General features: G+C 42.4%; 1 protein-coding gene and 1 non-coding gene across 3 annotated transcripts; one reads left to right on the top strand and one right to left on the bottom strand.

Annotated features, from left to right (window-relative positions):
- Positions 1-5,196: 5,196 nt before the first annotated feature.
- On the bottom strand, positions 5,197-14,540 carry Dclre1b (DNA cross-link repair 1B). 2 transcript variants are annotated; one of them, XM_027393841.2, is made up of 4 exons: positions 14,322-14,540; positions 13,442-13,607; positions 12,380-12,562; positions 5,197-7,046 (listed from the first exon to the last, which is right to left on the bottom strand). In XM_027393841.2, exons 1-4 carry the CDS (start codon positions 14,508-14,510, stop codon positions 6,001-6,003), a joined length of 1,584 nt encoding a protein of 527 aa, XP_027249642.1. In that variant the 5' UTR covers positions 14,511-14,540; the 3' UTR covers positions 5,197-6,000. The 2 variants fall into 2 exon arrangements, with proteins under 2 accessions (XP_027249642.1, XP_035306795.1); XM_035450904.1 differs by lacking the exon at positions 13,442-13,607 and having other exon boundaries at positions 14,322-14,455.
- On the top strand, positions 8,823-8,928 carry LOC113833223. Its single transcript, XR_003480792.1, has one exon. It is a non-coding gene; the product is annotated as a U6 spliceosomal RNA (small nuclear RNA).
- Positions 14,541-14,656: the final 116 nt, after the last annotated feature.

Genomic DNA, 14,656 nt, shown 5'->3' with positions numbered 1-14,656 from the left:
CTAGTTATGTGGCAGAGGATGACCTTGAACTCTTGAATTTATTGCATCCACTTCCTGAGTGCTGGAATTATAGGAATGATCCATCACATTTGGCAAATAGCTTGTCTTTGATAGGCTAGCCAAGAAAGCAGTGTGCTCAGATGACAAGCCAGTCTTCAACTTATCAATGGGAGGTAAAGGAGGCTGTAAGACAATGAAGATACAGAGGAATTTGGTTATCACAGACTTAGACCTGAGAGCCTTGGGAAGGAAGGAAGGAAGGAAGAAGGAAGGAAGGAAGGAAGGAAGGAAGGAAGGAAGGAAGGAAGGGCAGGAGAGAGAGAGGGAGGGAGGGAGGGAGGGAGGGAGGGAGGGAGGGAGGGAGGGAGGGAAGGATAGCTTAAGATAAGACCTTAAAGACTGAACTCCTGAGTGACTGGGATTAAATCGAGCTGTAAAGGTGAGAAGTTTTCAATTCTGCCATCCTTGGGATGAGGGTGAGCAACCAGAGTTATTTCCATGCTTCAAAGATATGGCTTGGTACTCTAGATTTCTTCCTAAGGCTTCATATGTCACAACGATTTGAATCATAAAGGTTTGGAATAATCACTGAGGCACACATAAAAGGGATCAAGGACACATAGAAATGAAAAGCAGCTTTGAAGAAACCACAGGTTAATATTTGTGGTGATACTAGTATATTCTCTACCTTCCTTTATGTAGGAATTGGAAAGAAAGCCAGAATTGATTCAAAGCTAATGATTTATAAAGATGGTGTACAACCCAGAATCAGATCAAACACACCACCTAGCCCCACTTACCTTCAGTGTTCTAAAACGATCATCCCAGCCTCCTCTGCTCTGTGTAACTCTAGATTTGGGGCCTCTGATCTACCACTTGTTCTTCGGTTGGCTCCTGGCCTTGTCTGAGAATTTTCCAGTTAAACTTATTCACCATAACATTTGAAACTCACCATGATTTCGCTCCAATCCTTTTCCACTTGGACAAATGTATCCTTAGTTGCTTTGGGTAACAGCCCTTCTGGTTATGACTAACCTAAACCCAGTCAGAAATTTCCTATGATTAAACGGTGATTCAAAAAGCTACCTGTCTAGAAATAGAAACAAGGCCAAGATTTGGAGGAAATTCTTGTGATCTAGTGGGCCATGGGTGTGTTTAAAGATGAGAGAGCAGGGGATGTCGAGATGATTCAGTTATTATAAGCACTTGTTACTCTTCCAGGAGATCCCAGTTCATTTCCAGAGCCTATGCTCTGCAATCTACGACTTCTGATAACCCCATTTCTAGGGAGTCCAATGCCTCTGACATCCGTGGGTGCTCATGTGCACACACCCACATACTGACAAATAAACATAATTTAAAATAAAAAGAAAGTTCAACACAAATAGTCAAGGTAGAGGGATATTGTTAAAGAAAAGCACTATGGTCAAAAGAGAAACTGAACCATTTTGAGAATCCTTCTAGGGCAGTGGGAACCCTGATGGTAAATGAGAGAAGCATATTCGGTACAGGTATAGGTAGATGTCCTGCGAAAGAGAAAGGGAAAGACCATGAAGCCCTGATAAAGAAGTTTCTGGTTGGGTTCTTTGGGAGGCAAGCAATGGACAGACAACTACTCATTAGTGGTAGTAGCAGAAAAATGTGCATGTACACCCACACAGGATTTCTGCTTAAGAACTATTCAAGAACCGGGTGTGACAGTAAGCACCTTTAATCCCCAGCACTGGGAGGTGGGGGGCAGAGTCAGGTGGATATCCGAGCTTGAGGCCAGCCTGGTCTGTTCCAGGATAGCCAGAGCTACACAGAAAAACCCTGACTTAAAAACACAAAACAAAACTCTTCAAGAATGTTGTTCTTGAAAAGGAACCAGGTTCAATTACCTACTTGTTTCATGATCAGTGGAGAACTTGTACTTTTCCACAGGCTCAAGTCCCTTTGTAAGGAAAAAAGAAATATGGAGGTTCATTATTTCCTCAGGCACCAGACACGAATATGGTACAGACATATATGCAGGAAAAATATCAAACACACAAAATATTAAGATAAATATATTTTTAAAAGAATGCAGAAAGAACTGTTTCTCCAGGAGTTGCCTTAGAGAACCTAGGTCAGAACCTCTTTTCTAAAAACAAAACGAAAAGCCACTCACATGTCTCCTATTTCCTACCACGAAAGGCAATCTGGGTCAGTAGTGAGAGATGGTCCCTCAAAACCTGCCAGGCAGATTTCTTTTTTCCTTACAAAGGGACTTGAGCCTGTGGAAAAGTACAAGTTCTCCACTGATCATGAAACAAGTCTAATGAGTCTCTAGGGAACTTTTTTTTTTCCAGGCACCTTCCAACCTAATTGCAAGATTGTCATATATTTGGGAGGGGGGTGTCATTTGTAGATTCTAAAAATAAGGTAATTTTAATTGGTGACTTCAGATAGATGGGACACAGTGTTATATTCAAGAGTTCTGAGAAACTAAAGCAACTGCCCATCTCTATCATGTCAGACACTTTTACTTTAGTAAAAAAGCATAAACACACTATAAAAAAAAATTCCTCACAGCCTTCCTTTTTCTTTCATCTACATTCACATAAATGCTTCATGGAACACGTATGACACAGCATATGCCAAAGGTGGGCAGGCCCCCTTACTGCTAGAAGATAACAGCAATATGGTGGCCCTGTTGCTGGAACCTACATTATCTCTTCCAGCCACCTGTGGGTCAACCAGAAGTGAGAGAGCTAAGGGAATTTTAGAGAAGGCAAGCACTAAATATTGAAGTATTACTACTAAACATTAATCAGCAACACAAGATGAATTGGCACACGTCAATGTGTCCTTCTAGTGATTTCATTTGAACTTGCTACCATCTTCTACAAAAATAATGGAAACTTTTCTGGAGGGCAACTCGTCATAATCTACACCAAGAACAGAAAACAGAAATTCTTTAATAATTTGCTCTAAGGCTATAAATTAAAATGCCAACATATATGCATAAATATGTTCATGTTAGGGCTGGAAATGTGGCTCACTGCCCTGAGTTTGATCCCCAGCACTGCCAAGAGAAAAGTTATTGTTATATTTGTAATTAAAAACAGTATATAGCCGGGCGTTGGTGGCGCACGCCTTTAATCTCAGCACTCGGGAGGCAGAGGCAGGCGGATCTCTGTGACTTCGAGGCCAGCCTGGTCTCCAGAGCGAGTGCCAGAATAGGCTCCAAAGCTACACAGAGAAACCCTGTCTCGAAAAACCAAGAGAGATGGTTCAGCAGTTTCATTTGTTGCTCTTGGAGAAGACGCCCACATTCTGTTTCCAGCACCAACATGGTGGCTATAACCATCTGTAACTACAATTCCAAGGGATTCAGCACTCTCTCATGACTTCCATAGGCACCAGGCATACATGTAGCACACATAACATTTATAAAACAAAACACATATATACATAAAATGATCTAAAAATTAAAAAAACAAATAGTATACAAATGTTGAAAAATTTGTTATAATAATTTATGTTGGGAATGGTTCATTAACATGTATTCACAGGACATGATCCTATTAAAATGGGCATTTTTGATATTGACATTTTGAATTCCAATTAAGGAATTAAGTAAAATGCAGACTTTAAAGTCATATACAGCATGATTCTCAGTCCCCCCACCATTATTACTTATGTATAGGCATGAATGCCAGTCAGCTGGCAGACAACTTAGTGAACTCAGTTCTCCTTTTCTGCTTTTATGTGGGTTCTGGGAATTGAACCCAGTTCACTGGACCCCTTAAAGCCTTTTTAAAAATAATTTTAATTATGTGTGTTGTGTGAGGCTACATGAGTTCATGTGCAGTTGTTTATGGAGATCAGAGAGCATCAGACCCCCTGGAACCTGAGTTACAGGTGGTTATGATCCACCTGCTGTGAGTGCTGGGACCTGAACCCAGGTCCTCAAGAACACAGTAAGAGCTCTCAACCACCAAGCGATTTCTCCAGTACCCTTTACATTAAAAAAGAAAAATTATCATTGTGTTATGTGCATGCACACATGTGTGTGTGTGAATTGTCCTAATTCTGAAAATGTGTAGATTTAATATTTAGATCCCCAGAAGCACTGGAAAAAGGCCCATCAGTCTACATGAAAGACATTTTATTCTACTTTGTATTTCTTTCTTTTGGGGTGTGGATTGAGAGACTCACCTGCCTCTACTGTGATTAAAGGTGTGTGCCACCACCACCCAGCTTTCTTTGTATTTTTATAGAGAATTGTTTTTGAAGACCAAAGGCTAAGAGTAGCTTTGGAGCCTGTCCCGAAACACGCTCTGTAGACTAGGCTGGCCTCGAACTCACAAAGATCCACCTGCCTCTGCCTCTCAAGTGCTGGAATTAAAGACGAGAGCCACCAACACCTGGCTGAGAATCATGTCTTTGTTGAATCATTATTATTACTATATTTTAGTGGCACTCGGGATGGAAAAACACATCCTACCAGCACTATACCTTTAGCTACAAAAACCAGTATTTCAAATACTGTCATGCACTGGACATTGAGCTAGGGAATTTCACCAATATTATTTAATCTGCTTAGCAAACATGGGAGATAGGCGTCTCAGCCACCACTTTACAGCTGAGTAAGGCTCCTCTGTTTAAACAATTTGCCAGGTGCCCTGGATTCCAGCCCAGACAATGTCCAGGTTTCCTGCCGTTTGTACCGCATGCCTCACCTGCTGCAGCTCCTATGAGGGAGGCCCTTGGAGGTTTATAGGAAGGTACTGACAAAAACAGCACTGAGTACAGTATGTCCAAGAGCAAAGCCTTACTTTGCTCTCTAAACTTCACCTCTTTCCAAAGTAGCAAAACCGCTCCCTCCTCCCTAGGGATGAGACATCTTCATTGTTAAGGCTCAAGGCTCCACACTGAAGCTGCTTTGATCCATAAGCTGAGCTCCTCGACTGTGCCCTCCCAGAGCACATTTCCTCAGGGCTGTGCTATCATCTGGCTTGCTTGTTGGTTTGGCATTTTGTTAGGTTATGAGCAGAACAGGGTAAACTGCACACTCTGACCCGTTCCAACCAGCTGGCTCCTTGGTCTCTCCCCTGGATACTAAAACAAACAAGCTCTGCACTCTGGCTTCCTAATTCAAATTGGTAGGGGTGAGAAAAAAAAAAAAAAATCCCAGCTATGTGAACAATCAGAGGACTATCTGGCAGCACATTTATCTTTTATAGCTTTATTTTTACAAAGAAGTGTTTCCAAGCATCCAGTAGCTCAGACATATTCTAGGCCTTAATGTTCAGCTTATTGGTGCAAGGTCCCTAGCTCCCAAATGACTCTGTTCCAGATGGATTTCTCATGACAGTTACTAACCCCCATTGTGAAGGAGGAAGGTGTTATTTTCTCAACAGTTTCAAGGCCTCTTCATTGTTTCCTGTTCCTTCCCTGAGGAAGAGACAGGAAGCTACCTGGATAGAGTCACAGCAAGTCAGAGACATTCATGATTAGAACATGCTACCCAGGCTACCACTTATCCTCCAGAACCACTATTTATAACTTGAAAATAAACAACCTAAGGACTTTTTATCTAAGAAGAGAATGAAGGAGACTCGAGGAATGAGACACATGGGACAAAGTTGGTTCTTTTTTGATTCAGATTCTACTTTTTCCACCAAAAAACAAAAACAAAACAAAAAAGAACTGCATGTTGATAAAAGTTTAAGAAAAACTGGGTTAAACCAAGTTGAACAGATTAGGTTGCTATGGGTCTTCTATGAACTTTTAATGTTCTTATAAACACTAAATAGTTTATAATGAAAACTGTTTGCTAAATATAATAAAACTAACATAAATAATCAGATATAAAGCTAAGGGTTTCATAGGCACCAGGACTCCACAAACAAACTTCATTAGAGCTACTCCAGGGTGAGCCACAGAATTCTGTAAAGGAAGACAGCAAACAAACTTTTGCCACTAGCCATCATCTACTGTTTTCAAAACTGCAATGCTGATCCAACAGGATTGTTATACTGTACTCTGCTGGTATTTTTCCACTTGCTGGTCAAAGTTCCTGGAAGAGAACCCTGCTTGGAAGAAATTCACTGGAGTAAGAAGGTATTTTAGCGCCAGGTCCCCGGACTCAGTAGCTAGATGAGTGTCTTTGCTAATGTGAGACAGGGGAGAATCACAGCCTATCCAGTCACTTTGGTTCCCTCTAGCTGGTGAGCCTCTCCTAGGTATCAATCGGGACCCTACACCAATTTCCTGCCTGGTTTCTGGAGAGATAAACACATCTACAGGCTGTAATTGCATTGAAAATTCCACTGGGGCAGTCAACACAGTCGCCATCTTTTTGGAGTTACAAAAAAGGACTGGCTCATCACATTCTTCTCTGCAGAAGTCTGGGAACAACTGCTTCCTGGCCGGAAGAGGATGAGGACAGAGCTTCTCAAGGTCCCCAGGCCAGAGTGAGAGGTTTTCTTTCATGCGCTTCTTTGCGACTCGGTCAACTTTAGTCTGGTCAGCTTTTTCCTCAGGGGATTCAAACACAACTCCCTGGATTCTTGGCCTCTTTAGTCTCCTTTCTAACTGCCAAAGCACATTTGCTTTCCTAGCGGAGGAACACATGTATTGCTGCACAGAGTGTGGAATCATCAGTATAGGGAGCCTGGGACTCGAGCTGCCCTCAAAGAACTCTCCACAAGGCTGTTGGCGAACAATGGGCACCACCCGGCAAGGCTTCAGAGCTGCAACAAAAGCCCGAAGCTCAGAGTAAGATGAATGGTCGGAGTAAGGGATGGTGTGGATGCCTGGGTGAGGGCTTCGTACTTTTCGGCTTGTGGGAAGAATAGCAATGGTAGGGTGAGTCTGGTTCCACTGAAGCATGGCAGAATGGCAGATCTCCATGTGGTCTACAGCATGGATGCGCCCAACTTTTTCCTCAACTGTGAACACATCTGCGAGCCCCAGCAGCTGTACCAACTCCAGGCGTTGAGGACTTAATACCACCCAGGTCCGAAACTCAAGGGCTAGTTGCTCCAGCAGTGATTCTTTTCCTAGGCTATAGAGTCCTAAATTATATTCAAGGGGTTGGGAGAAATAAGAAAAAAAGATAATGAAGATGTGGTAATATACTATTTATGATTAATAAAGCTTGCCTGAAGATCAGAGAAGCAAAACAGCCAAGCCAGTAGATCTTACCTTTACCCAGCTGAGGGGAACTGTGGTAATATATTATTTATGACTTATTAAAGCTTGCCTGCCGGGCATTGGTGGCGCATGCCTTTAATCCCAGCACTCGGGAGGCAGAGGCAGGCGGATCTCCGTGAGTTCGAGGCCAGCCTAGTCTCCAGAGCGAGTGCCAGGATAGGCTCCAAAGCTACACAGAGAAACCCTGTCTCGAAAAACCAAAAAAAAAAAAAAAAAAAAAAAGCTTGCCTGAGGATTCAGAAAGCAAAGGCAGCCACAAGCTACAGAGGTCAGGCAGTGGTGATACACACCTTTAATCCCAGCAGCCATACTAGGTTGCCAAGCAGTGGTGGCACACACCTTCAATCCCAGAACTCAGAATGAAGAGGTAGCCAATCTCTGTTAAAGGTCACAGTGACCACACAAAATTGATCCAGTCCTAAAAGAAAACAGCTCACGCAAAGGTGATCTCAGCACCTGGGATCACACACCTTTAATCTCAGCACTAGGGAGGTGAAGACAGGAGGGATATGGCTGGGCAGAAAAAGGAATAAAAGTCAGGAGGAATACAGGAACTGAGAGCCTCTTGAGGATTTGTGGAGACAGGACTGTCATTTCAGCTGGGTAGAGGTAAGATCTACTAGTTTTCTTGCTTTGCTTCTCTGATCTTCAGGCAAGTTTTAATAAATCATAAATAATATATCACCACATGAAGGTATTAAAGACTCCTAATCAACCAGAAGTGTAGCATGATAAATAAAAGGCCCAGTGACTGATACTTGGGTTCAAACTTCAAGCTAAAGAACAGAGAAGCAAAGTAGAGGGTCACTAGCTCTTGCCACTACCTCAGGCTGAATGGGCTGATCATGCTGCCTCCATGGCCAGAATGAATGCTCCTATCTTCAGTGTGGCTGGAGAATGAGACCTTGCTCCTGTCTTATATATCTCCCTAATTCTGGGGTTAAAGTCAAATGATCACAGGTACTGAGATCATCTTTGTGTGAGCTGTTCCTCTTTAGGGCTGGATTAATCTTGTGTAGATCTGGGTGGCTTTGGACTCAGAGATCCTTCTACCTCTTAATTCTGAGTCCTAGAATTAAAGGTGTGTACCACCACTTTGTAGTTTCTGGCTGCTGGAATTAAAGGTCTGTGCTTGGCTGCTATGGCTTGTAGCTGACTTTGCTCTCTGAATCTTCAGGCAAGCTTTAATAAATCATATCACTACACAAATGTTCAGTGAAAATATATAAAATATATTTGGTAATCTAGGAAGTGTATCAAGAAGGAAATGCATTTAAGATATATTGCAGATGCAGGTATGGAGTACACAAAATCCAGTTATTCTTTCAGTTCAACAAGAGAAAGTATCTACCAAGTGTCAGGCCTGTGGAAACAGACAGATTAAAAAGGCATAAGCTCTCCAGGAGTACCATCCACCTACAGACTCAGAAACAATGTAATGATAGGTAATGTCACACACAGTATACAGTGTTACAAAGGCACAGGAGGAACTGCCAGCTGATGAAATTAGGAAAAGCTATAAAATGACAGATGACAGCTGAGCCAAGTCCATGTTTTTGGTAGGTGATGGAAAATTTAAATATTTCTTTGGGGAAGAGAATAACACACTTCCATTTAATTAAAAAAAAAACTCAATTGTGCTCACTTTGGCAGCACATATAGTAACACTGGAACAATGCAGAGAAGATTTGCATGGGTTTTGCATAGGATGACACATAAATTCATGAAGCATTCCATTTAAGAAACAATAAAAACCTCACTTGTACAATCTAGAGACAACTTATTTATTTATCTATATCTATTAAGCCATGAATTTATAGATCAGCTAGGCAGCACAGGTGGGCACTTCAGTTGAACCCAGGTCCCTTCCTCCTTGAACTTTATTTTTCTAATCATTTTCCTTCACCTGGGTCCTCTTACTCCATAGAGCATTTCATATGCTCAATGTGTATCAGTTCTCTTGATAAGAATCTTATCTTTAACTTGCTTGTTTACAACAATGCCAATAGCATGTTGGGTAACAATAGAGACTCTTCAGTTTTGCCATTGGAACACTTAAAGGATATTACTTTTTTAATAGAACCCAGTCCCTTGATGTCGATAATATCCCCCTGCATGAACATTCATATATATATAGCCAAGGGAATAACTCCATGTTTTCCAAAAGGCTTAGAGACTAAACATCAGGAACATATTTCCTCTTTCCCTTTGTGCTTGTGGTTTTGGCAAATTAATGGAAGATGACCATTCTGGCTGAAAGGAAACAGAGCTATATCTTAAAGGATGGATCAGGGTTAACTAGCAAGGAAAAGGTATATGGTAGAAAACATTTTCAGAGGACCCACCTCAGTATTACTAAAGTAAAGGTGATTAGTGACATATGATACTAGAAAGACAAGCCAAGGTCATTTATTAGTGGGCCACACAAGTACTGAAAAGGAGTTAGAACTTAATGCTGTAGATGAAGTGGGGGCTGCTGAACAGTGTGAGGTAGGAAAATGATGAATTTTAATCATCAGAATACTGTGATCAAAACATGATTTGATAAAAAATAATATCACAGGACTGTTAAATGTCTGGATGAGAAGTTGGAAGTAGAAGTTCCATCTGGAAAGCTAAAAGGTATACACAGAAGAAATGCAGACATGAATGTTAGCAATGGCTGTGGTAACAGATACGGGAGATGCTATTAACCATTGTTCTCAGACTTTACTGGCTCACTATGAACTATGAACTTAAAAACAATATTTGTTTTATATCTACTCCCCTTGATTATGATTCAAATTTCTCCTTTTGGGCAAAAGGTTTTCTGCTCTCTACACATCCTTTTCCGTCTTTGGGTACTTCCTTAGTAGACAGGAAGTCCTTAAAGTCAGACACCATATTCTATTCAGATTTATTACCCTGCCTATAGGATATGTGGCACATTACAGGACTTATTACATGTTTGCAAAGTTAATCAAGCCCTACCACAGGCACTCTCCTAACCAGCTGTGCTTCTCTGAGAAAATTCTGCATGTCATACTTCAAGAATGGTTAGATAGTGTTTCGTCATGAATAGTTAAGTAATCCTGAGGGTTAGGAATATTTCTCAATCAGTTTGTTAGTTACCCTGGAAGGTATATAATTTTTTTTATTATTTTTACTTAAGGCCATTTTTGAAACTCCTTTCAGAGTTGGGACGTATGCTTTAAGATTTCGCTTTCCTCTTTGGGGACCTATAATTTTTGGAGTAACCAAAGAAGCTATTTAGAACAAAAGCTGGATTTTTTGTTTGTTTGTTTGTTTTTTAAAGAAAAGTTGATTTTCATAAACTATCCCTCAAAAAGCAACTTCAAGAATCCCCAAAATATTGTGTAACACTGTGGAGTCACCAGGACAAGCCAAAAGCTGCTTTTTCAATGCGCCTATTTAAAGCACAGCAACCTTATTAACTCACTTAGCAAATATTTATTGACTACCTCCTTTTCATTATGTAGGCACTTGGGATGTAGCCATAAGAAATAAAGAATCTTGTCACAGCAGAATCTACATTCTTTTATTAAAAGGAATAAACATGGAAACTATGGAATATATTTCATGAGACAAGTAAGTGGGATTTTGTTCCTCTTCTACTTGAAACCATTCAATAGCTCTTTGTTGAGACTAGGCTCAATTCAAAGTGGCTTTACTACCACTCCAACACCTCCTGCCTTTCCAGCCTCTCTGCCTACTGGGTATTTGTCACACTGACTGATGCTTCTCTTGACACACAAAGCTTCCTCTTACTTTTTGGGGGTTTCTTTTCTTTTTAAAAAATATTTATTTTATTTTATCTGTTGTATGTGAGCCTGAGTGTATGTCTGTGTACCTATGTGTGTAGGAGCCCTTGGAGGTGAGAAGATGCATTGGATCCGCTGGAACTGGAGTTACAGGTAGTTGTGAGCTGCCAGGTGGGTGCTGAGAATTGAGCCTGGGTCCTCTGAAAGAGTAGCCTGTGCTCTTAACCACTGAGCTGTCCCTTCAGCCCTCTTAAGGGTTTCTAATCAATTCTTTCCTTCTTTCCTTTTTCCCAAGACAGGATTTCTCTGTAGTCCAGGCTGTCCTGGACCTCAGTCTGCAGAGCAGCTGGCCTCAAACTCAGAGATTTCCTTGTCTCTGCCTCTCAAGTGCTGGGACTAAAGGTATACCACCGACTGGCTATCTTTGCTTGTTTGTTTGGTTTTTTTTTGGCAGGGTTTCTCGGTGTGTAGCTCTGGATGTCCTGGAACTCATTCTGTAGATCAGGCTGACATTGAACTCACGGCGATCCACCTCTACCTCCTGAGTACTGGGATTAAAGGCGTGTGCCACCACCACTACCTGGCCTCCACCTGGCTATTTTAAGGGTTTCTTTTTCTTCCTTCCTTCCTTCCTTCCTTCCTTCCTTCCTTCCTTCCTTTCTTTCTTTCTTTTTTTAAGATTTATTTATTTATTATGTATACAGTGTTTTGTCTGCATGTATGCCTGCAGGCCAGAAGAGGGCACCAGATCTCATTACAGATGGTTGTGAGCCACCATGTGGGTGCGAGCCACCATGTGGGTGCTGGGAATTGAACCCAGGGTCTCTGGAAGAGGAGCCAGTGCTCTTATCCTCCAAACCCTCTTAAGGGTTTCTTAAGGAGTTATAGTTCACATTAGTATGTGTGCACAATATTGGGAATATAAGCAATAGCATATTTAAATTGTACAGAATATACTGGGAAGTGATGAATACTATAAAAAGTGAGTAAGTCTGGGGTGAAGGATGTAGCTCAGCTAACAGAGTGCATGCCTAACATGTACAAAACCCCTCAGTTCAGACCCAGCACCATAAAAACTGGTTGTGCTAGCACATACTTATAGCACTAAAAATAAAAACATTTTAAAGAAGAGGATTCAATAGCACAGTATTTGCCTAACAAGGGTTGAGGATGATAGTGGGCAGTTTTTTTTGTTTGTTTGTTTGTTTTTTCCTCACTGGAACTCACTATGTAGATTAGGCTGCTTCTCCCTCCTGAGTGCTAGGATTAAAGGTCTGGGCCACCTAGCCAGCTAGGAGGTTCAATTTCAAATAAGATTATCATAATAGGTTTTACAAGGAAGGTGAGACCTGAACAAAGACTTGAAAACAATGAGAACCTTCAAAAAGTCTGCATTCACTAAGCATGAGTGAGAGAAAAAGGGAACCACTTACCAATCTTTATGTTGTGTTGTGGGAACTGTCGAATGAGCTGGACAATCTGCTGAGTAGCTTCTTGTCGGGATGGAAGAACCAAGGCTGGATTGCAATTGGTGTTGTCAAGGTATAAAGTATGAATCTGTTTCCCCAGTATCAGGGCAGGCTCCTTCAGCATGGATGGTGTATATCGAAAATCACCTGGAAGAGCAATACAGGAGGTGGGACAAGGGGGCAAAGACCAAAGGATAGAAGAAGACAAGAAAAGATGCCAGATCCCCTGGGATTGGAGTTACAGATAGTTGTGAACTGCCATTTGGGTTCTGGGAATTGAACCAGGGTCCTTTAGATTAGCCAGTGCTCTTCACTGCTGAGCCATCTCTCCAGCCCCCTTGTTTCCTGTTTTCTGAGAGATGGGCTTTCTCTACATAGGCCTGGCTGTCCTAGAGCTCACTATGTAAACCAAGCTGGCCTTGAGTTTGTTTAGATTCTCCTGCCTCTGCCTTCCAAGTGCTGGGATTAAAGGCATGTACCACCACCACCACTACCACCCCTAGCTTGCTCTTGTGTTTTTACTTGCATATTCTTTTTTGTGTTTTGTTTTTCAAGACAGGATTTCTCTGTGTAACAGCTCTGGCTGTCCTAGATGTAACTCTGTAGACCAGGCTGGCCTTGAATTCACAGTGATCTGCCTGACTCTGCCTCCTGAGTGCTGGGGCTAAAGGTGTGTACCACCACCACCCAGCTTATTTGCATATCCTTAACAAGGTTTAGATATGCAATCAGTTGAAAAGGGTCACTGTGCTTATTTGGCATGAAGCTACAAGGCCTATTCTTCTGAGTGAAGGCAGCTTCAGAAATTAACACAGCAGGGCCAGGCAGTGGTGGCACACGCCTTTGATCCCAGTACTTGGGAGGCAGTGGGAGGTGGATCCCCGTATGTTCGAGGCCAGCCTGGTCTATAAAGCAAGTGCCAGGAAAGGCTCCAAACTACACAGAGACCCTGTGTCAAAAAACCAAAAGAAAGAAGAAAGAAATTACACAGCTGGAAAGCGAGAGGGCCATCTCGGGGAGGCTCACCTGTGTAGAGAATTGTTCCAAAGTATCCTTCGAAGAGAAACATGACAGAACCAGGGCAGTGATTGGCATCTATAAGGGTTACAGTCATGGTCTCCTGCCCAGTTTCGTCTAGAGGCAATACATGACTCTCACCAACCTCCAGGGCTCTGATCCACTGCTTAGATACCTGAGGAAACAGTCGGTCACTCTAGTATCTCAGACTCCTCTCCTGGATCATCAAGGAAAGCTGACCAAGTCCTGAAACACTCTCATGTAAGCTATTACAGGGACCCCTAACCAATATGTCCTTCCCTTCTGGCTCTCCACATTTTTTGTATGATTTAAACTCAGAATCTGAAAACAATCTAGATAGAGATTCTCAAACTTTCTTCTATTGTAATCCCAGCAGGGGTGGGAGACAACTGTCAGAGAAAATTCCAGTCAGGTTGCCAGGAATCATACCAGCCATATTTACTGAATCAGACAAAATGAGGAGAGGTTAAATAATGGGTGTTTTGTTTTGTTTTTAATCTAGCACAATAGATAATTACTGGGGAGTGCGCAGTGGGGGTTGGGAATCTAACTTAGGGTACTTGACATGTTTAACAAATGCTCTAGCACTGAGCTACATCCTCAGTCCGGTGGATTCTTAAAAGCAAATTAGGGAGACACTGGCTTAGCATTTATGAAAAGATAGGAATACTTTCCTTGTCTAGATTTACAGCTAAAAATCTCCAGTCAGTTAGCTGGAGGCTAGTCTTATTCTGGGATCAACTCCCACATTTGTAAAAAAAACTCAGTCTTTAAGGCGCCCACTCTGTGATCCCCAAGCGGTGACAGATCAGAAGTCCCCACCCAGATTCCAGAACTAGGTATCAGAGGCCAAATCCAGCCCCAATACCTGTAGGCGACGGTGTAGGAGGTGGGCAGTGATTGGGGAGCAGTAGAGGGGCCGTGCCCAAGTGCTGGACAAGCCCACCGTGTGGTCAGAATGCATGTGGGATAAGAAGAAGAGCCGCGCGGTACCAGCACGGCGCAGGCTCCAAAAGTCCACGGCAATGGGCGTTTGGGGGATTACGACCCCGTTCATGGTGGCACGGTTGGCAAGTCACCAGTGGGGTCTTCGCGGGAACCGCACTGCTGTGTGAAGCTTCCGCGATAGCGTCCCGACCACATGCAGACGCAAGAACAAGGGGGGAAAACAACCCAGAAACGGAAGAAGTAAACGGAGTGGGC

This window comes from Cricetulus griseus (genome assembly GCF_003668045.3).
Source record: "Cricetulus griseus strain 17A/GY chromosome 1 unlocalized genomic scaffold, alternate assembly CriGri-PICRH-1.0 chr1_0, whole genome shotgun sequence".
NCBI lineage: Eukaryota > Metazoa > Chordata > Mammalia > Rodentia > Cricetidae > Cricetulus > Cricetulus griseus.
This window is presented reverse-complemented; position numbering and strand designations above follow the sequence as displayed.